The 26,452-nt window shown below is 49.4% G+C and overlaps 1 protein-coding gene across 3 annotated transcripts in view; it reads right to left on the reverse strand.

Moving 5' to 3' along the window:
* Positions 1–343: 343 nt before the first annotated feature.
* Positions 344–26,452, reverse strand: part of LOC144819239 (C-type lectin domain family 4 member K-like) — a 175,284-nt gene continuing 149,175 nt past the window's right edge. For 2 of the 3 annotated variants that reach the window (XM_078677211.1, XM_078677209.1), the window contains exons 6-7: positions 12,181–12,287; positions 344–607 (exon numbers count right to left, since the gene is read on the reverse strand). In XM_078677211.1, coding sequence (XP_078533337.1) covers positions 478–607; positions 12,181–12,287 — 237 coding nt within the window. In that variant the 3' untranslated portion in view covers positions 344–477. The remainder of the gene's footprint in view (positions 608–12,180; positions 12,288–26,452) is intronic. The other variant, XM_078677212.1, reaches the window with a different exon arrangement.

Raw genomic sequence — 26,452 nt, forward strand, 5'->3', positions numbered from 1 at the left:
CCTAGATATTTTGGCCCCTCTTATTTCCTATCTCCAATGCTTGACCACCCTGGACAGCCTAGCAAAAACCTCGCCCAGTGCTGCCACGTGAAATGCCCAGGTTGAGGATGATGATCCCACCTCCCCCCTCGGGGTCAGATTGATTGCGCCTCTTCTTCTGTGCCTTGAGAACTATTCCTGATGGATTGTATCTGTGTATTTCTTTAGCCTTCACCTCTTTGTAACATGTGACACCACCAGAAATGTAGAATTTACTGAACCAATGCTGTAATGCCAAACTGCTCTGTGCTTTGTGCCTTTTTGATTGATGAGGCAATTGTAAAAGAATGATTAATAGATTTTTTCTATTGCAGTGATCTGTATCTTTACAAATGTATTTGACAAAAGAAAAAACTTTGGATGTAGGAGTGAGACCTGATCTTTAACAATGCTGAAGCAGCAAAGCACAAACATGATATATATTCTGATATAATATGCTTAAAGCGGCATTTTGCATATCCATTTATTTGTATTGTTACAGTTTCTGTCATTCCATTTGTCCTGGAATCGTATTTCAACACAATCCTCTTCATCCTTAAAGTTATCAGGTTGGTGTTCTTCCCAAAAACTAGAAAAAGTAAATAAAGTTATGAATTATACTTTTTTTTAATTTATAGCAAATTCAATGCAAGAAAATATTCAAATTATTTACTGATGCAAATGTAATAAAAAAACAATTTTCTACATCGCTTACACAGAATGAAAAAACATTGGATAAAAATTCCATGCAGTGTATGGTACACACAAACAAAATGAAGCATGTATTAAACTGAAGGACATCTCCTTTTAAAGTGAACATACTCTTCCTGTGGGGCATCAAGTGATCTGATGATTTGTTTTATAGAGGTAGTAACACTGAGATCCTTGGGAAGCTTAGGTAATGTGATGCCCAGTATTTTGAACCACAAGCAGGCTGCAACAGCAGATGTGTATTACTTTTCATGAATAGCAATAGTAATTTTAGTGGTTAACACTACAACTAGAGAAAGCCAAACTTACCGACTCGCCAACAGTTGCTATCACTTTGGATGCTGAAAAGGCTTTTGACAAAGTTGATTCGGCATACTTGAAAGTCAACTTGACAAATTTAATCTGGTTGAGAATTTTAAACGTACGGTAATGGCACTATACTTTAACCTATCGGCTTGAGTCAGAGCGGGAGGTTGCCTCTCATCTTCCTTTAAACTAGAGCAGGAAGTGAGGCAAGTGTGCCCCCTGTCACCCTCCATATTCCTCCTTGAAATTGAACCTTTCCTTCACCATCTAAGGAACAACCAACAGATCACAGGGATACGTTTCAATAATTGCACTGTCAAGATTACGGCTTATGCTGACGAGGTGTTAGTTGTCTCGGGCCTACTGTGGCAACCCAAGTGTTTTAAATACCTAGGCCTAGACTTCACAAGAGATCTGATCACCAGCCACGGCTCGTGCAGGGCGTTACACCGGGCGATGACGTCAAGCAGAGGAGGAGCAGGGTGGGGGGTTGTAAAATGCGGGTTATAGACTATGTCAGGTAAGTACCAAAAAAATCAATAAAATTAATTTCGTTGCGCGCTGCAGCGCGGGGAACGGAATTTGTTTTATTTATTTTTTTGGGTACTTACCTGACATCGTCCATATCCCGCATTTTACAACCCCCCACCCTGCCCCTCCTCTGCCTGATGTCACCACCCAGTATAACGCCCTGCACGAGCCGTGGCTGCTGATCACCACCCTTCAGACGAATGAAAACGCTAAGAAAATCTCTTCGCTGCTAGATGGCTGGTCACCTACATTTTTATCTTGGTAGGGAAGAGCAGAGACATTAAAAATGATGATTACTCCTCTTGTCAATTATCTAGCCAGCATGCTACAGATGACGTTTTCAAACAGCCTTTTAAACAAGATATATAAGCTTCTAACACGTTCCTTTGGCAAGGTAAGAAACCCAGAATATCTATGAAAAACTCCAATTACCCAAAGAAAAAGGTGGTCTGGCCCTTCCGAACTTTAGGAACTATCAAACTGCATATCTATGTAAACAGGGTTCTAACTGGCGAATCCTTCAGACTGAATGCAAACCAGTCTGGATAGACATAAAAAGATCAATCATGCACAACAAACCTTTACCTGCTCTCCTCACCATGGATATATCTTCCTTACCCCATTTGAAGTATATCTTGCTTAATACCAAAAGAGCCCTGCGATGACTGGAATTCTTCTCCTCATTAAAAATTAACAAATCCAACTTGACATCGCTCTGGAATAACCCGAGATTGACGGTTGACGGAAATATGCTCCACTGGGACCATTGGTCAAAAAATTGCATAAATCTAGTCAAAGATCTTTTTACTGGAAACCTACACGTTAGATTTTTACAAATTCCTAAAACTAAAATCACTCCTCACAATGCGGCCTATTAAACCCTCTGACCCAGCTATACTCCTAAAGATGTCACAACTATTAAAGTCAGGGCACACTCTCTCAAAAATATAAGGACTCCTATCCCCCAAACATTGCAAATCCCACTTGAAATGTGAGGAAAAATGGGAATCCGAAGCCAACTCTAGCAATATCAAATTTGACTGGGAGAAGATACATACCACCCCCTTCTCGAATAAAATTTCCCCAGTACTATCGGAAACCAAACTGATGCTAATAAATAGGACATACTGGACACCTGAGAGAATGTTTCAACTTAATCTCTGGGAAAGCAACACATGCTGGAACTGCAACTCTCTTTTTGGTAATCTTGCACAGATGCTCTTTCATTGCCCTATTCTACAAACATTCTTGAATAAGATTTAAGAGTGTATTGGCAATACTTTCAACATAACCCCCCCAAGGGAATTCTCCTATGTCCTGCTAGGTGTTCTGGACCCTAAGATCACTGATGTAAATGATTGATACTTGTTAGACCTTATGCTTACTTTAGTCTGTAAAATTGTTCCTAACAATTGGAAAAACTCCAAAGAGGTCCACTTTTGGATGTGGCAGGAGTGGTTATCCTTCATCAGAAGAGCAGACAACTTAGCATTCCACGCCTCTCCATGGCATAAATCACACAGCAAACTATGGAAGGCTCTGGATGCTCACTCTTTCTCATATAACCCACCGTGAAAGTGGTAATGTATGGTATTGCCCCCCTAACACAAATGTGTAATCTGTACCTGCTTGATATATCTGGACTGTATTGCATCGTAGTTTCCTCAAGCACAACTATGGATCTATATTTGCTTGATATGCCTTGAATGTATAATAACATTTATACTATCCAGATGTTGACAATATGTATGTATGCATGTATAGGTATACTTATATAGCGCAATTTCTGTCACCCGACGGGCATCCTGGCGCTATATGTGCTGTCTCTCTACAGCTTCACTGTACTTAACGTAGCAAGGCACTTGAGTAGCTTATTATTATTATTACTAATATTATTACTGTTATTTTATTATAATTATAATATCTTTCTTTCTCCCTCGATTTTTGTTTGATGTCCTTTCGACTTACTTCGTACTTCACATGACTTGACAGTAATGTAACTTTCACAAACAAATTTTTGCATCTAATGTTGCGTGTAGTGGTGCTACGCGAAGCTCCGCGAAGTGGGGTGGGCGCTACGCCCACCCACACACTTCCCGTAGCCCCACTATGCGCCGCCCGCCTCCCTCCCGCCCTCTTCTACAACCCGACTTCTTCAAACAAATGCGCATGCATGGGCGCCTGCGCCTGCGCATTCATTTGAAGAAGTCGGCGCGTGTCTACAGGATGAGGGAGCCCCGGGACGCCGCATCCAAGGTAAGTTATTTTCCTTATATTTTACTGCATATCATATGAAAAATAGGGTTGTAGAAGAGGGCGGGAGGGAGGCGGTTGGCGGGCAACTTCGCTCCGCCACGGAGTGGGCGTAGTGTTGCCTACTACGCCTGCTTTGTGAAGCGCAAAATAGGCAGCACTACGCCCACTTCGTGGGCGGAGCGAAGTGCTACGCCCACGGTTAATTATTACTGTGTCTTTACTTTTGTTCTTTTCTTAAAATTCTATAAAAAAACAAAAGAAAAAAACAGAAGAAAAAAAAACACTACAACAAATTATTCGGCTCGACCCCAACATATGATATTCAACTTTTCAGTTTTGTAAAAGGGTAGATATATTGATTGAACCGGCATCAATCAAACTGGTAGGTCAAAAAATGTTCCAAGTATTCTGTAATGCAGAACATCTTGTTGATTAGCTTGCGCACCCTTACTCTTCATTAATCTCTCTTCCCGAAATAATAGATGATGTTAACTGCTTTTCATTTAAGTTTAAAATTCCAATGATAAATTAATCTTGTGGCCTAAGCCTATTATACATAGTTAATGGGGCTGTGGACCAATGTATGTGGGCAGTCTGGTTGTGTGTGTTTGCTTGTGTGTGTATGTCTGTGGGTGTCATCTTCTTCATGCTTGTGCACCAGCGTAGACCCAAATAGAGCATTTAAGCACTACAACCAAACTGACAGAATCAGACCCACCAGAAAGCCAATGTGTTTTTTCATGCTTATGAATACGTTAAATTGCATGTTAAAACATGTAGACCTTTGTTCCAGGCCTTTGCAGCCTTAGTAGCTCCCCCTTCCACTGCAGACCCATGATCTGTTGCCACTTAGATCTGAGTTTTACTGCTTGACCAAAATGCTTTTTGTGACTGGTGCCTGGTCAGTTCGTCATGGTCAGCTGAACATAAGGAAACCTGAGAACTCCTTCTGATATGTATTACTGTCCTCAGTGGAGCCACAGTAGTCAGATACTACAGCAAGCTTAACAAATTCCTAAGAACATTTTTTGTAGGCCTTCTGCTTTTGGAGAGGAGGGAGGTCGAAGAATGAGGGACAGATTTAAAGTCTGGCATACAAAGTACTCTGTTTGTTATCTGCTCCCCTGTTGGCTCTGTTGATAGAAAGTTTCCTCTGATGGCCTGGCTGATTAGGGGCCGATGGAGGAAGAGCACACTCTGCCCATCTTATTTAGGGTGGTGGATGGTGTGATGTCCTTTGGCTCTGTCATGGAAAACCAAAGTGCTATTGTCTTTCTAATGTTTTGTCTTGGGTTCAATAAATCAATCAATCAATCATGCATTTGTAAAGTGCACTACTCACCCGTGAGGGTTCTAGGCACTGGGGGGGGATGCTTCTACTGCTCAAACAGCCAGGTCTTGAGAAGCTCCTGAAGGTCAGCAGATCCTGGGTCTGCCGCAGGTGGATGGGGAGGGTGTTTCATGTCTTGGTGGCAAGGTAGAAGAATGATCTGCCACCGGCGGTCACTCTTTGGATGCAGGGGATGGTGGTAAGGATGAGGTCAGCGGAGCAAAGCTGGCGGTTCGGGGTGTAGAAGGTGAGTCGTTCGTTGGGGTATGCTGGTCCGGTGCTGTGGAGTGCTTTGTGAGCATGGGTGAGGAGCTTGAAGGTGATCCTCTTGTTGATGGGGAGCCAGTGCAGGTCTCTCAGGTGGGATGTGATGTGGCTGTGGCTGGGATGTCGAGGATGAGGCGTACAGAGGCGTTGTCGTCATTTCGGGAGTTTGGCCGAGGTTCCAGCGTAGAGGGCATTGCCGTTAGTCCAATCTGCTGCTGACAAGGGCCTGGGTGACTGAACTTCTGGTCTTGGTGGGGATCCATCTGTAGATCGTATTGAGCATGCAGAGGGTGTTGAAGCAGGAGGAGGAGAGGGTGTTAACCTGGTGGGTCACTGATAGCGATGAGTCTAGGATGAACCCCAGATTGCGTGCGTGGTCGGTGGGCATCGGTGTAGCTCCCAGTGTGGCCGGCCACCAGGAGTCGTCCCAGGCAGAGGGGGTATAGCCGAGGATGAGGACCTCTGTCTTGTCTGAGTTCAGTTTCAGGTCGCTGTTCTTCATCCATGCGGCGACAGCCTTCATTCCTTCGTGGAGGTTGGTTTGGGCGGTTGAGGGGGCCTTGGCGAGGAAGAGGATCAGCTGGGTGTCATCAGTGTATGAGATGATGTTGATGTTGTGTGATCGAGCTATATGGCCAAGAGGTGCCATGTAGATGTTGAAGAGTGTCTGGTTGAGGGATGATCCTTGGGGTACGCCGCAGATGATCTTGGTGGCTTTAGTTCAGAATGGAGGGAGGCGACACTCTGGGTTTGTCGTGGATCCCAGCATTGTGGAGGCGTCTGCGTAGGGCCTGGTGGCAGACGGTGTTGAAGGCGGCCGAAAGGCCCAGGAGGATGAGGGCCAAGGTTTCTCCATTGTCCAGCAGGGTCCTGATGTCATCTGTGACGGCGATGATGGCAGTTTTGGTGCTGTGGTTGCTGCGGAATCCAAATTGGGACGGGTCCAAGATGTTGTTCTCCTTGAGGAAGAGGGTCAGTTGCCTGTTGACAATCTTCTTGATGACTTTCACTGGGAACGGGAGTAAGAAGATGGGCCGGAAGTTCTTGAGGTCCTTAGGGCCCGCCTTGGGTTTCTTGAGTAAGGCATGGTTCTCTGTGTGCTTCCATCTCCCCCGGTGGGTGGCGGTCTCAAAGGAGTTGTTGATGATGTTGCGGAGATGGGGTGCGATGGTGGAGCTTGGTTTGTTGAAGATGTGGTGCAGGCAGGGGTCTGATGGTGAGCTGGAGTGGATGCTTTTCATGATTTTGATGATGTCGTTGTCGTTGACCTGGGTCCAGGAGAGCAGGGGGCCGGTGTGGCTGGGGGGCAGAGTCTCCGTAGGGTCAGTGGCTGTCGGGGGCCTGGTTGTTGAAGCTGTCATGGATGTCTGCGGTCTTGCGGTAGAAGAAGGTGGCTAGGGAGTCGCAGAGGTCTTGCGATGGCAGGTTCTTATTGGAGTTGGAACTGGTGTTGGAGAGTTTCTTCATGATGTTGAAGACCTCTTTGTTGTTGTGTGCATTGTTGTCGATGCATTACTTGAAAGAGGTCCTTTTGGCAGTTCGGATGAGTTGGTGGTGTCTGCGGATGGCGCTCTTGTGAGCTGCATTGCTGTCCGTGTCTGTTCATGGTGCCACTTCTTCTCAAGCCTTCGGCAGATCTGCTTGGATGCCTGGAGGTCGGCGGTGAACCAGATGGCTTTTCTATCGGTGCGTTGGGGTGAGAGTGTTGGTGCAGTCGTTGATTCATTGCCTGAGATTGCGGGTGGAAGTGTCGGTGTTGGTGGTGTCAGTTGGTGGGTTTCGGGCAAGGGTAGCGATTAGATGTTCTTCGGTGACTTTGCTCCAGCTGTGGCGGGGGTTCGTTGTGTGTGGTCGTGCGTGGTCGGTTTCTCGAATGTGAAGTGGATGCAGCGGTGGTCAGTCCGGTGGAGTTCGGTGGTGTGGCTAAAGGTGATGTGGTTGCTGGCGGAGAAGATGGGGTCGAGCGTGTGTCCCGTGGAGTGGGTGGGAGTCGTGACAAGCTGTTTGAGTCCGAGGTTGGCAAGGTTGTCAAGCAGGGTGGTGGAGTTGCTGTTGTTGGTGTTCTTGAGTTGGAAGTTTAGGTCTCCGAGGAGGATGTAGTCTGTGGATGCAAGGGCGTGCCTGCTGACGAAGTCAGCAATGGAGTCGCTGTATTGTGGCCGGGGGTGGTGTTGGGGTCAATGTGGCTCTGGAAGTGCAGATGTTCGGCACCGCTGAGGGCATCATCGGTGTCGTCAGTCGAGATTCTGATCAAGATTCTGAGGGAGTTCTGGTGGACGATGGCGATTCCTCCTCCTGCTCCATTGGTGCGGCCCTGTAGGTGATCTTGTAGCTGTCCGGATGACTTCGGCGATATCGGGTGCCGAGGAGGGGTTCATCCAGGTCTCCGTCATGAAGGCGTCGTCCAGAGAGAATGAGTTGAGTAGGTCCCAGAGTTTGATGGTGTGCTTGCTGGCGGAGCGGGTGTTGAGTACTATGCATCTGCAGTGGTTGCGTCCTACCCCAGCTTGAAAGACCAACTAGTGTCAACCCGCCCCAGGGTCCCCACACCTCCACCTAAGAACACGCTACATGCAATATGGGGCCTGCCTAATGTGGTCGGGCACTACCCCTGTGGAGACTGCAGCGTCTGCCACCTCACGGAACACAGCAAAACCCTTCACCTGGAGCCTGAAAAGAAGTGGCAACAACTGAAACACACCAACTGTAACTCTATCAACCTGAAATACCTCATAGAATGTCCCTGCAAACTCAGATACGTTAGTATGACCACTAGAAAAGTGCAGACCAGCATTGTAGAACACAGGAGCACGATTCGCTGCAAAATAACAAACAGCAGACTCATGGACCATTACTTACAAAAAGGGCACACGCCCAATGATATGATGTGGACGGTCATCGAAAAAATACCAGTCTATCCGGTTGACAACGAAAAAACACTCCTCACAAAAGAGCAACGCTGGATTTACCGGCTTTCAACCCACATCCATGGGTTGAACAACAACATACCATGGAACAGCCTCAGTTGCTGATTCTCTGTACAAATGACCACCCCTTCATGACCTAACCGAGCACCATTGACCATGCCTTGCAGAAATACCCCACATTTTGACCATGCCTTGGTCTAGCCCACCCACACTCTGGACACCCCAGACCATTTTACCAGCCTCATGTGTTTCAATCGGCAACAGCACTACATCACCCCATAATGAGGACGTGCCCGACAGCTAAGCTCTGGTCATCAGCACAGCAAGCGTCAATAGCCCCAGTCCTGGCTGACAGGAGCACGATGAGGACTTATCTGTCTGCATTTACCCCTGCCGACCCCCACATATTCTGGACACCCCAGACTGTTTTACCAGCCTCTTGTGTTGCAATCGGCAACAGCACCACATCAACCCATAATGAGCACGTGCCCGACAGCTAAGCTCTGGTCATCAGCACAGCAAGCGTCAATAGCACCAAGTCCTGGCTTTCCGGAGCACGATAAGAATTTATCTGTCCGCAGTGACTCCTGCCGACCCTCATGAGGCCGCCCATATTGCACCCTCTCACCCACCGCAACTCCACAAGCACCATAGCTGGTGCTTAGTGCAAAATAGTGTGCTTAACAATACCACACGACCAGAAGTATTACCAACCACCCACTGACAGCACCAGTTTACTCCTCCCGCATGTGACCATATCTCGGAACTCTTCCGTTCCCGTGGGCCAAATGGTACACAAAGAGTCTGAGTGACAAACACAACAACTACCCACAGCACCATTCTTCCCCAAACTGCTAGTGGCAAGTGCACGTAACAATACTATGCTTTGTAGCGTGATTACCAGACCCAGGATTATTTCTATGGCAGCACCATTCTACCTCAACTACTAGTGTCATTACATGCTCTCATTTACTATGCCGTCTTTCTATCAATGGCAGGTACACAACACAGGCAGGCAGCGCGAGGCCTTTTGGTACACATAGAGTTACTGTAATACAGCCACATTTTTACCAGCGATTGGGCTGAAAAATTCCTGCCGATAGCACCAGGTTTTTATGAATCTGTCAGTAGCAACACATAAGAACCCTAAGCAATACAGTCATTACCAACTGTTGGGCATATTTATTTATTGACAGGACCACCTTTTTAAATAATCCAGTGAATCCTCATGTTAATTTTTCTGGGCAAAGCCACCAACCGTATTTATACATCTCGGGTAGCTAGAGTATGTCTTCTGTGTTTGTCTTTCTTATGTTCACAGACGCTACTCTCACGGGAGCCACGCCCCGCCCGAACGAGCACCAGCTGTGGCGTATCACCCCATTTAACCACACCGGCTCATGGACCCCGCATCGACAAGGTTTCTGGCTGGACGCACCAGGTGATCCAGAGGATCTGGAGACAACGCCAAGTAAGTGGGGGAGTTAGAGTTTGCTCGCCCTACCGCCACCAGGACACAGCCACTGGCTACTCATGTGTGAGCATTGCTTACCGCTAGCAGCGAGCCTTTCTCTCCACAACTTCACAGTTAAATCTTTCTCCCTCTACCCCCCCGGAGTGCATAGGAGTCTCAGATCCCCGCCAGAGACCCATGAAGGTTGTCCCTTGAAGTTAGGAAGTAAGCTCTCAATTTTTAATGTAAATCCTTTTTGCCTTGGTCACCAAAGCATTTTTGCATTTTTGCCTTTAGGTACTAGCACCTCTAATGCATAGTATTACTACTCGGCCAATACTACACCAGCCGCCACTACCGCATTTCACTGTCGACTGATTCGCTCACTACTTAGGCACCAGGCTACGCCACCACCAATTATGTGCCTCAAAACTAGTGTGTTTTCAAATATTATGTGTCTGTGTGTTTGTCCCGTCTCTTTTTCCACAGGTACAAACTGAGAGGAAAACCTCCTCTTACAATTACAGCACCTTAGATTGTGCTTCAAATACAGTTCTTAAAACACGTGAGTCCCCTGTTCCACCCCACCCACACATAGGTCCTGACGAAAGCCAGTGTTAACTAAAGGCCTGGCTGAAACTAGTTGACCACACTGGACGTGGGAAACCATAAGTCTCTTCTACCACATCCCAAAGCCTTGTTTTTATCCCTACCTGGGGCTCACCAATAAATTAACCGATTGGGACCTCTAGGACAGCATTTTAAAACCTCACTCTAAACACATTCACTGCACACTCACTTAACACAACCTGCTCCACTGTAATCAGGCGTTGAAGCACACCTGAGGCACACTCGGTGCCTCGGGTGGGGCCCGATGATGAAGCATGCCACCAACTAGGTTTTTAGGGGAGGGCCTTCTAAAAAAACAATAGGTTTTTCCCAACCAGACACACATAACACGTACATTATCCAAGAAGCTAGCTCCTTTTGATTATTATACATCCCTTGGGGAAGTGAACTAGCTACTCTAGTTCCTCCCTCTCTATTGTGATACCAGAGAATTTTAGAAAGTGACCCTTTTCCCTGTTAAAGGCATCAGGAGGATAACTTACATTGGTCTACCGCTTCAGCGCTCTGAATTCTTAACCCTGAATGAGATGTGAAATATTGCTCCAAGAGCAGAGACAGAGGCATGGGTGTGGAGAGATGTTTCCACTCCTCTGACAGAATGACCATTTGCGAGGTCCCCGGAAAATTAATTACCCTCAAAGGGACCTCCCCTATCACAGGCAGATGTCCGATGAGACCTGCGCATGCCCAATTGCAGTGAGGTGCTACCCCCAGAACTGGTATGAAGTAACCACAGAGTACTGGTTTTTCATTACCCTGGCCAAAATTATGGGCTGGACACTCACCATCTTGGATTTAGGTAGAGAGGGGCAATGTTTGCTCTAGGCTACACAGAAAATGCTACAAAAGTGGGCTGAACTACCTCTGGTATCCTTTACCCTATTAATAAGGGAGGAGTCAGGAGTCAACCAAACAAACATGCTGGTGCCAGGCATACAGGTGGCATCCCCAGTACCCTACTCTTAATACTGCCGGACCGGAAAAAGATCAGAATTGGACTGAACCTGATGTCTGAGACCTGAGAAGTGTCCTAAAGAAATGAACTTGCTCTCCTTCTTGTACCAAAGACAACGAAGTGGCCCCCAAGGATCATAAAGCTGATCTCCAGTTCAAGCTAAAAATGCCTTGTGAGTGAGACTTGACACCCAAGTGCTGTTTCTGAGTGTCTCAACTGCAGATAAGGATTACAGAAGTGGTCACGCAGCTGTAATAAAAGGAAATGGAATCTTACTGTAAAATTCCTTAACACACTTCTGTTGCAAAAACTTGTTTGCAGTGATGCCTAATCCAAGATAGGTAGCTGTGGACAAGGATGCCACAAAGTGAAAGTAAAACTAGACTAAAATATCTCAAGACTTCATGGTAGAGGCCATTTTGAATCTTGAGTATAAAAGAGGAAAGCACAATGAATTAGCACGCTTCCCAAACTTGCAACTAGAGACTTGGAAAACCTGAAGTTTTTGGAGGCGTATGTTCTTCACATTCTCTTGGATGTCTGCTTCTCTCTGCACTAACACTGGATTCCCTTCTCTGAACATTTGGTTCAAACCTCTTTCTTTTCCTTTCTTTCTCTAGAAATAACACCTTTTTGACATTGATATTTTTAAATGTATTGCCTCAGAGTACGTGTTAAGGTGCTTTTGCTTATGGGATGCCTTATCACCATTAGAGTTACCTTTATATTTTTTCATTGATGACCTGTTACTCAACAATAGGACATAACTGGAATAATCTATAAGTAACATGTATACCTTATACTTTGGTTGAATTCTGAGCCATCAACAAATCTCCACATTTTTTCAGACTTTGTAAGTCCCAACCAGTAGCTGCCAGGTCCTACAGTGGAGGAGAGGTAGCCCTACAAAACAAAGTTTATATATGTATGTAATGGCGGTGACATGAAGTGTAGCCCAATAAAATTATAGCAACTGCACTAATAAACATACACTCACACATTTATTATTACAGTGCAAAAGGTAAATTCAAATTAAAAAAACATGGTGTACAGCCTTATAGACTGCATTTTACAAGGTGTCCCTTCCTGAATAAAAACAATCTTAACAGGCTGTTTGCTCTATCCTTGTGTGCTGTAGAATGCAGCACACGTTGAAAGAGCAATATACGAGGAGAAATAAGATATTTCTCCTCGTATCACCTGTTTAAGACTAGGTATTTCATGGTCTTATTTTTGGTGCTGCCCCATACCTTGCATATATGGGGCAGCACCAAAATGCATTGGGTACTTCAGCACAATGCCCACTGCAGCACCCATTGCCCCTCTCTTTCACAGGCAGTGCTGCAGGAATGGGGGTATTATTTACAAGGCGGCATTAAGCCATGTATAAGTGGGTTAATGCCCCTTGTAAATAATGTGAAGGAGTTAACGCCACCAGATCATCACTACAAGTGACGTTCTGTTGGTGTTAAGTCCTTTCACGCATGCCCCTTTGTTACCCCCATAACCTACAATTCAATCATGTCACAGTTCCACTTTCATACTAATTTACCAGAAAGGGAATGTGGAGCCACTGAGTTGTCATAACTGATTTTGGGTCATTCTCTTTGAAATTTGTGTTTCTGGCTCTTTCTCGGACAAAACCTTTGTGCTAGGTGACGGCTCTCACAGCAGTAGCAAAAGTGCTAGCTCCAAACAGAAGTATCCAAAACAAGGACACAGTGAAGCATGAAATCTCAACCTCAAGCTGTCATCCGCTTTCCTGAGCAGTCCTCAGGCACAGACAAAAGGACAGGACTGATTTGAAACGTTGGCACTTTTCCCAAGAGAAACCTACAATCTACCCCTTACTTCTACCATCTACCCAATGGCATCACTCATGAAGGAGTAATCAAAAGCCCTTTGCTAAAAAAGGACCTCACATAATTTTACTGGGTAGGCTTTTGTCCATTCTCCCTCACTTCAGTTATGGGTCTCCACCCTCCATCCACATGGATGCCGTCAGTACACGCCCACTGTGTAGGGATGCCGTATCTGCTCTCCATCACATCATGCAAAATGTACTGGTCCATGCACTTAGCCGTTCATCATGAAGAGTCTTACTACTATGCACTTGCTACTGCACATAAACACTCAATGAATCACAGCGCAAAGATCTGGGGTCACACAGAATGCCTCTTTGGGCCATCTGAGATAGTCTATCTGCAGCCTTCATTACCACCTCCTATGCTCATCAGAGCCTTCTTGTGATCCTGAGCTCCTCTTTGCTGATTGCCATAGTCCTTTGACCCCTTTGTTAGCCATCAACCAATTGCACTTCCCAAACCATTTCTGCCATCCTTCACAGACCACACTTATCTTCACCCATCCACCTTTAAACTCCTCTGCCAGGTTTCAGTTCCTCTGCCCTCAGACTACGATGCCAGCATCAGACCATGAAGTTTACACTCATAGGTCAGAGTGTCACTTTGCATGTTCTGATTTTCAGCATTAACTTACTAGTTCTAAACGTGGGATGAAAAGTTGGAAGCTTGTTTGGGGTGGCAGCCTAAGAAGCATGAAAAGGAACCATTTAAAAAAGGGATCTCGTAGAATCACATAGCTGTCCTCCTGCTCCCGGTGTTCTTGCTACTCTTCCAGGTTGTTCTGTGCATTTAGGTGCTGGTCCTCAACTAGTCCTGTTCTAAGTCTTACTTTTCTGGAATATATACTCATCCTGGCCCCTAACTAGTTCTGGTCACCCAGGCATTGGTTCCCTGAATCTGGTGCTCCTGATTGTATCATTACTTACCCTCATCTTCCTGACCATGCTCCTGGCTCATCCTTGTAATATCCCTTCCTGGGCCTCCTGATTCTGTTACTTCAGATCCTTACCCTGATCCTGCTGGTCTGATGTGTCCTTATCCACCTAGCCCTGTTGTCCTGGTTCTCCTAGTGCTGACACTCCTAGGGGCCTATTTACAAGATTCTGATGCAGTGCTGAGCAGCAAGTCCCCTTGCCGCGCTGAGCTGCGCCAGAGGGACAGAGCAGGAATATGCTGCATTTAAGTAATACCCTGCATTCCTGTCCTTTCCCCCTGTGCAGGCACTGGCATGGTGCAAGGGTGCCTGTGTTGTAGGCAGAATTGTTTTTTGCATGAAGGAGCACCTTATTGCACATAAACAATCCATAGAGGCTTTCCCCTCTTTCTATGTGTGCTGCCGAATGCAGCTAACATGGAAATGGGAAATAATGAGGAGAAATAAAATATTTCTCCTTGTTACGCCTCACCTGGGGAGGCGTATCTTTTTGACGCATTCCCAGGTTTACCAGGTTTGGTAAATCTGGGAATGCGTAAAAAAACATTTGGATTTGCGTGGGATCACCCACCGCAATGCCCATGTATTAAGGGTAAACAGCAATTTGCGCTGTGTTGCCTTACTCCAGAGTTATGAAGTCATTCAAAGCCACGCAATGTGGCTTTGCGTTGCTTCATAAGCCCAACTTAGAGGCTTGAGTCACACATGTACAACTTAGCATGGAACAAACGTGATGCAAGTCTCCCATACATATGCTCCTTAGTCTTTTGAGTTTGGGATTCTCCTTGCCCTAGTCTTGGTTGTCCACCTGATACTGTGTTCAGTGATCTTGGTCCTCCTTATTAGGTCTTCTTGGGCAGAGTCTGGTAATTTTGGCCCTGGTCTGGTCCCATTAGTTCTTGTGGCACATGTTGTCCTGGGCCCTTGATCCTTGCTAGCGTGGTTTCAATACCCCAGTTGCTAGTGCTTCAACTCCACTTGAAACTTCAGAACCTGGTCACGTTGGTTCTGACCTTCCTGGTCCTCTTAGCCCTGTTGACCATATTATGGTCTTTCTAGTCTACCTGACCCTTCTATTCTTAGCCATCCAGATTGGTAATGGATACTTCCATCCTAGCCTTCCTTGTCCTGGTCTTCCTTTTTCTCCTAGTCCTGGTCCTGCTTTTCCTGCCATGCCAGGCTCTGATACTCCTGGGCCTCTGTAGCTTTAGCTTCCTTTTTCCCTTGCTGTGGTCCCACTGGTCCTCCTTGCCATAGTTCTCTTAGTTCTTGTGCTGTTGTCTCTGGTTGCCTGGTCAGATCCTCTTTATTTTTCAGCTCCTGTGCTCCTAGTATTTGGCATTCTCATTCTGGTTAGCCTAGCAATGGTCTTCCTACCCCTAGACCTCACAGTCTGGGTTCTCTTCCTGGTTTTGTGCCCACTAGACTTGATCATTTTTATTTCTGGTTCTCTTTGTTTGGATCTTTATATACCTAATCCTCTTGGTACTCGTCCTCTGGCCATCTTCGTCCTTTCAGACCCCTTCTTCTTAATCTTACTTTTTGTAGGAGGCTGGTCCTCTATATTGTGTACTAAAATGAAGTACACTGTGCAGAGAGTCCTGTGGATCCCTTACTGGCATACAGAGGCAAAGTATATAATACTAACGCTCTTTTTGTGGTAGTGTGAGTGAGCAGTTAGGGTTATCAGAGGGTAGTGTTGAGCATTTGTTGTACTCACAGAGGTAATAAATGAGACACACTCAAAAATAAATCCAAGACCAATTTGAAAATGATTACATCAATTTTTTATTTAATTTTTCAGACCACAAACTTAGTTCTAAGGTAAGTACTTTTTAAGTACGATTTTTCAAAGTTTGCAAAGAAATCACTGTTGTGCGCAATTACAAACAATAGAAGTCAATGGGAGAAATTAGGAAAAAGCATATAAAATCACAGTGTGTGTTCTCGAGGTTCACCTTCTGGATTTAGGTAAGTTGCAAGGCCAGGTCTAATGTTCTATTAGCGGAAGATCTGGAGCGTCCCGGATTCAAATGGGAGCAGGGTGCTGAGGTCTTTGGGAGCAGGCACGCTATGAAGAAGGGGGACACCTAGAAACACACTGCACAGAGGGAATTAACGTTTAGTCCGGGAGGTCCTACAAGAGGGAGCAGTTTGCAAGTGCCGTAGGACCACGGAAGCATAGCTGCTTTGTTGTTATCCAGGCCTGGCAAGCTGGGTGGGGAGCAGATAGGGCAGCCAAGCAGCGTGCTTCAAAATGGTCCCGCGGTCAAAGACAGACAGGTTGCAGGAACAATTCCATAGCAGCTAGGCCACTCACGGAGCAGGTCTCAGGGGTCTCGAGGTCCCTTGATGGGTGTCTTCGTCATGGGTAGTTGGAGTCCGCATTGGACTCTTTCCTCCTGGTCTTCAGTGTAGGGGATCCGGCACCCCCAGTATTGGTATGGCACGGCTCTGGTAGGTCCTGGTGTCCTCTCACTTGGTGGGGGGACAGATCTAACCCTCTGGTGCTGATGTACCTCTTCTTGCTTGGGTGCTGAATTGGTGTCGCCGGGGAGCAGCAAGTCGGTACACCACACTTCGCGGTTCAGTGCCTGCAGGCTGCAGGGGAGAACTCCTCTACTCCAAGAGAGGTTCTCTGCAATTTGTCGACAGCTTGAGGAGGTCCGGGGTTCTTGGAGGCCTCACTTTTGCAGGACGAGAGAGCCGGCCACAATGATGGAGTTTTGGGTGCCAATTTTCCATAGGAAGTAATCGGTTCTCAGGTCAGCAGCTCTTCTTTGTCCGTTGGTCTTCTTAGGGATGCCACCTAAATACAAATGTTAGGGGTGTCAAAGGTGGTAATAGGTAGTAGTCAATGGCCTACCTACCTTTAGTGTGTCTAAACCCTCTAAGTGACCCCTTCCTGTGGGAAGGGGCACTCCCATAGTCCTGATAGGTGAATTTCTCACTATCTCAAGATGGAGGAATTAGAAAAGTAGTGTACACATCACCTGCCTCACCATAGAGGTGGTGCAGGCTGAATGTGAGCACACCTCCTAATTTAACCAATGTTCCCGCCTGTTCTTCCAGAAAAAGGAGAGCAGGAAAGGGGGTTGGCATCCTTCACTATCTGGGGATGCCTGGGTTGCATTTCAAAGGTGGCATCACCTTCGAAGCATCTGGTCCAGGCAGGTCATCCCGACCTGGGGGAGGTGTAAAACACCACAGCCCAGAGCAGGCTTTGTTTCTGGCCTCTGAGAGCGTCGGCTCTCACCGCATGAGGTCATAAAAACATCTGGTGGTGGCAGGCTGGATAAGACTAGTCAAGGACCACACCAGTGCTTGGTAGATTTTCAGGAGACCCTCTAAAAGGGTCTCCTGTGTGCATTTATTAATAAATCCAACACTGACATCAGTGAGGGATATTAGGATGAGTTGTTTGGTACCAAACATCTTAGGACACAGTCAAGCCATCATAGAGCTAGGAAATGTATAATGACAAGTATCCTGCCCATGGCTTCCCTGTTCACTTACAATTTCCAAGAATGGACTTAGTGGTTGTAGGAGCATATCCACTCGGGCAGATATGTCCTCACATTGGATATAATGCCCCCTGCATTTGAGCTGCAAGGGGTGGATAACGATATCACATGCAGTATCTTTGGGCATGGCACACAGGCATGTGTCCCATGGCGACTCTTTATTTTTCTCTGCACCAAGACACCCAGCCTGCACTGGAGGTGTGCATGGTCTTGGTGAGGGTTCCCTAGGGTGGCACAATCTGTGCTTGAAACCCTAATGGATCCTAATTACCAAGGGGTACCATTTACTAGGGACTTAATTGGGTTGCTGAAGTTGTGGCAATCATAGTACAGTTTTAGGGACAGAACACCGGTTCTGGAAGCCTGGGGCCTCATTTATGAGAAGTGACGCATCGCTGCGTGAAAGCAGCTTTGCGTGACTTCTCAGTGCGCCCTCCTTGCGACATACCTTTTGCGTCATATTTAATTTATGACGCATCATGTCGCTAGGAGTTACAGATACGTCAGTATTTCTGATGTATCTGTTAGCGCAAAAGTGATGCATTGCTGGAGTGTGTCACAAAAGTGACGCAACTCTAGAAATGCGTCCGTTCACATGGGGCAAGCCTTACGCCTGCTGTGGGGCAGGTGCAAGATTTTGACGCAACGGAGTCCTAGAAGTGACGCAGTGAAATCTCATAGATTTGGGGGGGAACGCCCCCCCTGCATACATTATACCTGACGCAGGTATAATGTAGCGCCGGGGTTTACAAAGTGACGCATCTACCTAGATGCGTCACTTTGTAAATATGGTGCAACAAGGCACATGAATGATCTAATATGTGACATCATCAGCAGTGGATTGCGGGAGCGCGAAATATAGTTAGTACAACTAACTATATAGGAGCAATTTCAATGGTTTTGTATGAGTAAAATGTCCAGCTAACTATAACACCACTAAGGGGGGCGTGGCTTGGCTGCCGAGAGGAATGGCAAGACCACTGACTCATTGTCAGTGAAATTGCTCTCCCACCCTCGCAGCTCCACCATTAAGTGAGGTGCCCCTGCCCCTGCACTCTTGAGTGTTGGTGATCGAGGCCCTCCTCCACCCGCAGGTTTCCCTGCGCCTCATCCCTGGTGGTCCAGTGGACCTCAGTCTCCTTTCTTTCTTTCTGCTCCTTCACTCCTTTTTCTCCCCTTTCTATCTTTCACCTTTCTGCACCTCTGCTCTTTTGCGCCTTATTTCTGCCCATTTCCCTTTCTCTCCCTCTGCTCCTTCACTCGTTTTCACTCGTTTTTTTCCCTTTCTATCTTTCACCTTCCTGCACCTCTGCTCTTCTGTGCCTTATTTTTGCCCATTTTCCCTTTCTCTCCCTCTGCTCCTTCACCCGTTTTCACTCGTTTTTTTACCCTTTCTATCTTTCTCCTTTCTGCTCTTTTCTGCATCTCTGCTCTTTTGTGCCTTATTTCTGCTTATTTTCCCTTTTTTCTTTATCCCTTCTTTCCTCCCTTTACCTTTCCCCGCCGCTGCTGCCCCCGCGGCCCCTCCCCCCCCAGCACGACCGGCCCAATCCAGCTCCCCTCCCCGCTCCCGCCTCCCAGCTGTCCAGCCCTCCCCGACCCCTACTTAATGGCGGCCACTGCGGGGACAGGCGAGCAAGACCACTGACTCATTGTCAGTGAAATTGCTCTCCCACCCTCGCAGCTCCACCATTAAGTGAGGTGCCCCTGCCCCTGCACTCTTGAGTGTTGGTGATCGAGGCCCTCCTCCACCCGCAGGTTTCCCTGCGCCTCATCCCTGGTGGTCCAGTGGACCTCTGTCTCCTTTCTTTCTTTCTGCTCCTTCACTCCTTTTTCTCCCCTTTCTATCTTTCACCTTTCTGCACCTCTGCTCTTTTGTGCCTTATTTTTGCCCATTTTCCCTTTCTCTCCCTCTGCTCCTTCACCCGTTTTCACTCGTTTTTTTACCCTTTCTATCTTTCTCCTTTCTGCTCTTTTCTGCATCTCTGCTCTTTTGTGCCTTATTTCTGCTTATTTTCCCTTTTTTCTTTATCCCTTCTTTCCTCCCTTTACCTTTCCCCGCCGCTGCTGCCCCCGCGGCCTCTCCCCCCCCAGCACGACCGGCCCAATCCAGCTCCCCTCCCCGCTCCCGCCTCCCAGCTGTCCAGCCCTCCCCGACCCCTACTTAATGGCGGCCACTGCGCGGCCGCGCAGCGGGCGCGCCGCTGGTGCACCGAAGGCGCGTCAAAGGCAAGCACGTATGCGCCCGTCTGCGACCCGTCCGCGACCAGCACCAGGAACCCTGGACCTCCGCCCCGCCAACGCTACGACCCAGCAGCACTCCACGCACTCAACCCAGGCTGCAACAACAACTGCAAGCTAGCATCACCAGCCGACACCCATGGACCCTTCAGCTGTCACCGCTGCCGGCACACCTGCAGCACCGCCAAGAACACGGATCCAGCACAACCCGCCCACAAGAACACAACCGAACCGTAGACCCTACAATGCATCCTCCTCAACGTCCGATCCCTCCACAAACACGCCACAGAAATCTGGGACCTCCTCGACAGCACAACCCCAGACGTAGCATTCTTCACCGAAACCTGGACCAACACCACCTCAGGACCGGACATCGCCATCGCCATCCCCCAAGGATACAAGATCTCCAGGAAGGACCGCCCCATCCACCCAGGAGGAGGAATCGCCATCGTCCACAAGTCCAGCCTCCGCCTGAGCACACTCCCTGACGAGTCCACAGAACTGATGGAACACCTTCACTTCAAGATACTGGCCAGCCCCACCGCCGCCCTCCGAGGAACCCTCATCTACCGACCCCCTGGACCCCGCGGACCCTTCGCCAACTCCATTACGGACATTATCTCCCCGCAGGCCATCGCATCCACCAACTACACCCTGCTGGGAGACCTCAACTTCCTCCTCGACAATCAACTGGACCCCAACACCACATCCCTCCTGGACAACCTCCACAACATTGGACTCCGCCAGATCGTGACCGAGCCCACGCACTCAGCAGGACACACCCTCGACCCCCTCTTCACTACAGGAAACTCCATCACCTTCAGCCACACCACCGAACTCCCATGGACCGACCATCGTTGCGTCCACTTCACCTTCAGAACACCCACCATCCACAGACACCAGCACCTGCTTCCACAAAGAAACTGGACCAAAATCACCGATGACCAGCTCACCTCCTCACTCAACAACTCCACCCCAACCATCGCGGAAAACGACGACCCCAACACCGCAGCCCGAACCCTGCATAGATGGATCTCGGACAGCACCAACACCATAGCCCCCCTCAAGAAAAACAACAATACCCGTGCCAAGAAAGCCAGATGGTTTACAACCGAACTTCGAGAGTCCAGGCGCACATGCCGCCGCCTCGAAAAGGCCTGGAGAAACACCAAATCCACAGAAGCCCACAACAACTTCAGAGCCGCCACCAACGCCCACCATCAACTCATCAGAGAAACGAGGAAAAAAGCGATTGAAGACAGAATCTCCACCCACGCACACAACAGCAAGGAACTCTTCAGCATCATCAAGGAGTTCGCCCAACCCACCAGCGAGTCTACCGACATCCCTCCCTCACAAGACCTCTGCGACAAACTCAGCATCTTTTTCCACCACAAAATCAAGAGCATCTACGACAACTTCGACGAAGACAACCAACACACTGAACCCTCACCAACCACCCCCGACACCCGGAAACCAGCGATTGATGACTGGACAGCCCTCACCACCGAAGACGCACTGAAGACAATGAAGTCAATCCACTCAGGGGCCCCCACGGACCCCTGCCCCCACCACATCTTCAACAGAGCCGCCAACACCATCGCACCCATGCTCCGCCAAACCATCAACCGCTCCCTGGCGACCGCCTCATTCCCCGACGACTGGAAACACGCCGAGGTCAACCCCCTCCTAAAGAAACCCTCAGCGGACCCCACCGACCTCAAAAACTACAGACCCATCTCCCTGCTCCCGTTCCCAGCGAAAGTCATCGAGAAAGCCATCAACAGCCAACTCGCCACATTCATTGAAGAACACAACATCCTAGACTCCTCCCAATCCGGCTTCAGAAAAAACCACAGTACGGAAACCGCCCTCCTCGCCGCAACAGACGACATCCGCACCTTACTGGACAAAGGAGAAACAGTAGCCCTCATCCTCCTCGACCTATCAGCGGCGTTCGACACAGTCTCCCACCGCACCCTAATACGCAGACTCTACGATGCAGGAATCCTGGACAAGGCCCTCGACTGGATCTGCTCCTTCCTCTCCAGCAGGACGCAGCGGGTCAGACTCCCCCCTTTCCTCTCGGACCCCACACCTATCACCTGCGGAGTCCCCCAGGGCTCCTCCCTCAGCCCGACGCTCTTCAACATCTACATGGCTCCACTTGCCCCCATCGTCAGAACCTACGGACTCAACATCGTGTCATATGCAGACGACACCCAGCTCATCCTCTCCCTATCCAACGAGCCCAACACCGCCAGACGCAACTTTCGAGAAGGCATGGAAGCCGTCGCCAAATGGATGAAAAACAGCTGCCTACAACTAAACACCAACAAAACAGAAGTACTCATCATGGCCCCAAACCCCGACGCCTGGAGTGACACCTGGTGGCCCACCGCCCTCGGAAACCCGCCAACCCCCACAGACCACGCACGCAACCTGGGAATCATCCTGGACTCCGAGCTCAAAATGGACCGCCAGATCAACTCTGTCTCATCTTCCTGCTTCCACACCCACCGCCTCCTTCGTAAGACCTTCAAATGGATCCCCCTCGAACACCGAAAGACAGTCACTCACGCCCTGGTCACCAGCAGACTCGACTACGGCAACGCACTCTACGCCGGAATAAACAAAAACCTCATCCGCAAGCTACAGAACATCCAGAACGCCGCCGCAAGACTGGTCCTCAACCTGCCAAAACACTGCCACATCCCCCAGCACCTGCGCACACTCCACTGGCTCCCCGTCGAGGCGAGAATCACCTTTAAGATGCTCACCCACGCACACAAGGCCCTCCACGGCACCGGACCAGCATACCTGAACAGCCGACTCAAATTCCACGCACCCCAAAGGACCCTACGATCAGCCCAGCTTTCCTACGCTGTGGTCCCCCGCACCAGAAAGACCAGATCGGGAGTCCGCTCCTTCTCCTTCCTCGCGGCCAAAGCATGGAACGCCCTTCCGCTCCGCCTCAGACAGACAACATCGCTCCCCATCTTCGCAAGAAACCTCAAAACCTGGCTCTTCGACAGACCCCCTCCTTGATGGAATGGAACCTGCACCCCCCCAACCCCCCCCACCCCGAGCGCCTTGAGACCCTTACGGGTGAGTAGACGCGCTTTAACAAACTCCTGATTGATTGATTGAATGGCTGCCTGAGTGGTGAGCTCCGCCGATCGAGTTAATTAATCTGCCAACAATCCGTTCGTAACTGCCTCTGGGGCTCGGGTGTTGTGCCCTTTGTGCTTGCGAGGCTTCCCCGCCCTAACGAGCGAAAGTTCGAAGATCCTGTGCCCCGGTCTGCGGTGGAGCCGCCTTTCCGACCTGCCTGCGCTGTGTGGCCTGAAGCGGCTTGTGACGCCGGGAGCTTGCGTAGGTGCTAGCCGGCCGGAAGTGTGGGGGTGCCCGGCTCGGCCCATCCTGTGGGTGCCGCCTGGCTCGGAGACTCGCTGACCGAGCCTGACTGCTGTGAGCGGTGCCTGGTACAGGCGACTTCACCGCGCACACCCGCTCCATAGGCGAGGATACAGACGCCAGTGAACATATCGGTGAGGGACAGCGGTGCGCGGGATTGACGGTGCGCAGACACAGCGGAAGAAGCGGTGGGGGCGCTCGGACGCCGCCGGAGAGACAGAGTGCCACCCGGTGAGCGGATTGAAAGCGGCTGACCTGCTGTGAGGCGTGCGGCCCCTGCCGAGCCTGGTACTCTGGGACATGCATCAGTAGACGTTGCTTGGGCCTGCTGGTGCTGGTTGGCAACCGCCATTTTGTCCAGACACAGCTGAAACAGTTGGAGGTGGCTCGCTGCACTACTTTCCTTTTCTTTGCATGTGGGGGTTGCCGACTTGTGTGGACGTGCTGCCCTGGAAGCACTGAGGTCGAACAACGCGGTGACAGGGGGTGAACTTGCGGTGCACCTGCTCATTGGCGTGGGAGCCCGACCCTTCATGGGACCAAGTTGCAGACGCCTGGCGCGGAGACAAGTCAAGTACCTTTCGAAAGCTGCGACCGCCGCCACTTAACTTGCCCGAATTGTTTACACGGCATTCCTGGACAGTGGTTGGAGGCACGTAAGGACCTGGACGACGCCATGGGCAAGCCAGACACGCGGCAGCCCAAACTCGCCTTTGAGAAATCGTCCAAGAAGCCGACGTGCAATGAAACGCCGGATCAGGAGCTTTCGGGAGACGCCCGGCCAGTGCTGCCAGCGGACGACATCAAGGCCTTGTTCCAAGACCTCAAATCGAGTCTGCAAGGCATCGATGGGAAGATGGACACTCTGGCTGCTAGGATGGACAGTATGACTAAAAGAATGGACAAGCAGGAAGGAGTAGTCGGGGTGCTGGAAACGCGTGTGACGGAAACGGAGGAATGCCAATCGGACCTGGACAAGAAGCTGCGAGGAATGGACAAAGTGCTCTCCCTGATCCAAATGAAGAATGAAGATTTGGAAGCTAGGTCCAGGAGAAACAACGTACGCGTCACGGGCGTGGCGGAATCGACGGACATTGCGAATATGGAGCGCTACGTAGAGCAGATTCTGAAAGATCTATTTGGAGCGGAACTATCCCCGATGTTCCTGGTGGAAAGGGCACACCGCACGCTAGGACCAGTGCCCAAGCCGGGAGCTCCGCCACGGACAATCCTTGCGCGCATTCTGAACTATGGGGACAGGGACACAATACTACGGCTGGCACGCAACGTGGCGGATTTGCAATACAAAGGGAACCGGATTGCTATGTACCCTGACTTCACGCTCCAGGTTCAATCAGCCAGGCGGGAATTCCTGCCCGCAAAGAAGGTGTTCCAACAGACAGGCACAAAGTACTCCTTGATATACCCGGCGAAGCTGAGGGTGCAGGGGCCGGGCAAACCCACCTTCTTCACGGACGCCAAAGCAGCGCTGAAATTTGCCAAACAACTTGCCAAGGATCAGAGGGGGCAGACCGAGACCGACAAACGTGGGGACACTGACCAGCTAAGTGATGTCGAATAGTTCATGTGTTATGTAATTAAGCGCTGCTGGGACCACTGTTTTAGTGTGGGACAAAGTAATCATGACACTGAGGGAGATGGGGCGCTACACACCTATGCGGGGAGCTGTTGTAATTACTATTGACTTGTCCTGATCTTTACAAATAGATGCTCGTTGCCCCGCTGGCCCTGGGGCGCAATAGGCCCTGTAGCGTACAGAGTCAGAGTTGCACTCGATCGCCCTGTCAAAAGTACAGGGTTAGTAGGCAGACACCTGCATACCCCGAGGGATGTCTCCCAAACTATGGTTCGACCATATATTGTTGTTGATACTGGGTTCAGTTGGGTTGGTACTGGGGGGGATGACTGCACGACCTGATTGGGGGGTTGGAGCGGGTGGGGCGGGAGGGATGAGGCCTGGGTATGTTTGGTTTGCACTGTTACTTAAGAAAAGCTCTGTGTTTAATGTGTCACTGGAGATATTCTATTTGATAGTCACCGATAAGGTAGCGATAGACTGCGAGCCCTGGAACTGTGGCGATATTGAGTCGAGTGCTCTGCCGAGCCGATTTCACCTTCATCTTTTGGTATCACTATGGCTGCTAGAGAGTGCTTGACGTCTGGTGAGACTGCTGCCTTGGGTGGGGGGCCCAGATTACCGTCCATAGCATGCATGTCTTGGAACGTGAGGGGGATGAATGATAGGAGGAAGGCGAGATTGGTCCATGCCTACTTATCACGGAAAAATGTAGATATCTGCATGCTCCAAGAAACGCATCTAAGTTCCACGGACGCCCCACAACTAACACACTCTAGATGGGGGGAAGTGATACATGCCCCATACTCGAACTATGCCAGGGGGGTGGCTGTCTTGATCTGCCGAGGCCTACACTGGGTGACACAGCGGGTGATGAAGGATGCGAACGGCAGATACGCTTTGATTTTGGGCGTGCTGTGTGGAATGCAGGTATTGCTGGTGAATGTTTATGGCCCGAATGATGATAACCCTGCCTTCTATGAAACTCTTTGGGACAAAATGCGTACATTTGGTGATGCAGCAATACTATGGGCGGATGATTTCAATGTAGTGCTGTCTGACGCGGTAGATCGACAGGGCGCTGCCCGGGAACACCCCCCAAGGGCGGCAGAGGCGCTGGGCGGTATAATCCTAGAGGCGTCCCTGGTGGATTCCTGGCGGCATTTACACCCCCAGGCGCGGGAGGGCACTTGCATTACGGCCCACAGGGCCGCTTGGTCGCGACTGGACTACTGGTTGATGTCCAGGGACTTGCATGCCTCGGTGGTGGCAGCGGTACATCTACCGAGGTCGTTGTCGGACCACGCTCCAGTGGTAGTGACATTGGTCACACCTGCACAATACGCTCAGCCCTTCAGCTGGCGATTTCCGTCACAGGCCCTCCTGGATCAGGTATTCAGGGAAGAGTTGAGACTTAAGTTGGAGGAATTTTTTGAGTTCAATGAAGGGACTGTGGAATCGCCTAGTACGCTATGGGAGGCGTGCAAGGC

Source organism: Lissotriton helveticus, chromosome 2_1 (assembly GCF_964261635.1).
Source record: "Lissotriton helveticus chromosome 2_1, aLisHel1.1, whole genome shotgun sequence".
Taxonomy (NCBI): domain Eukaryota; kingdom Metazoa; phylum Chordata; class Amphibia; order Caudata; family Salamandridae; genus Lissotriton; species Lissotriton helveticus.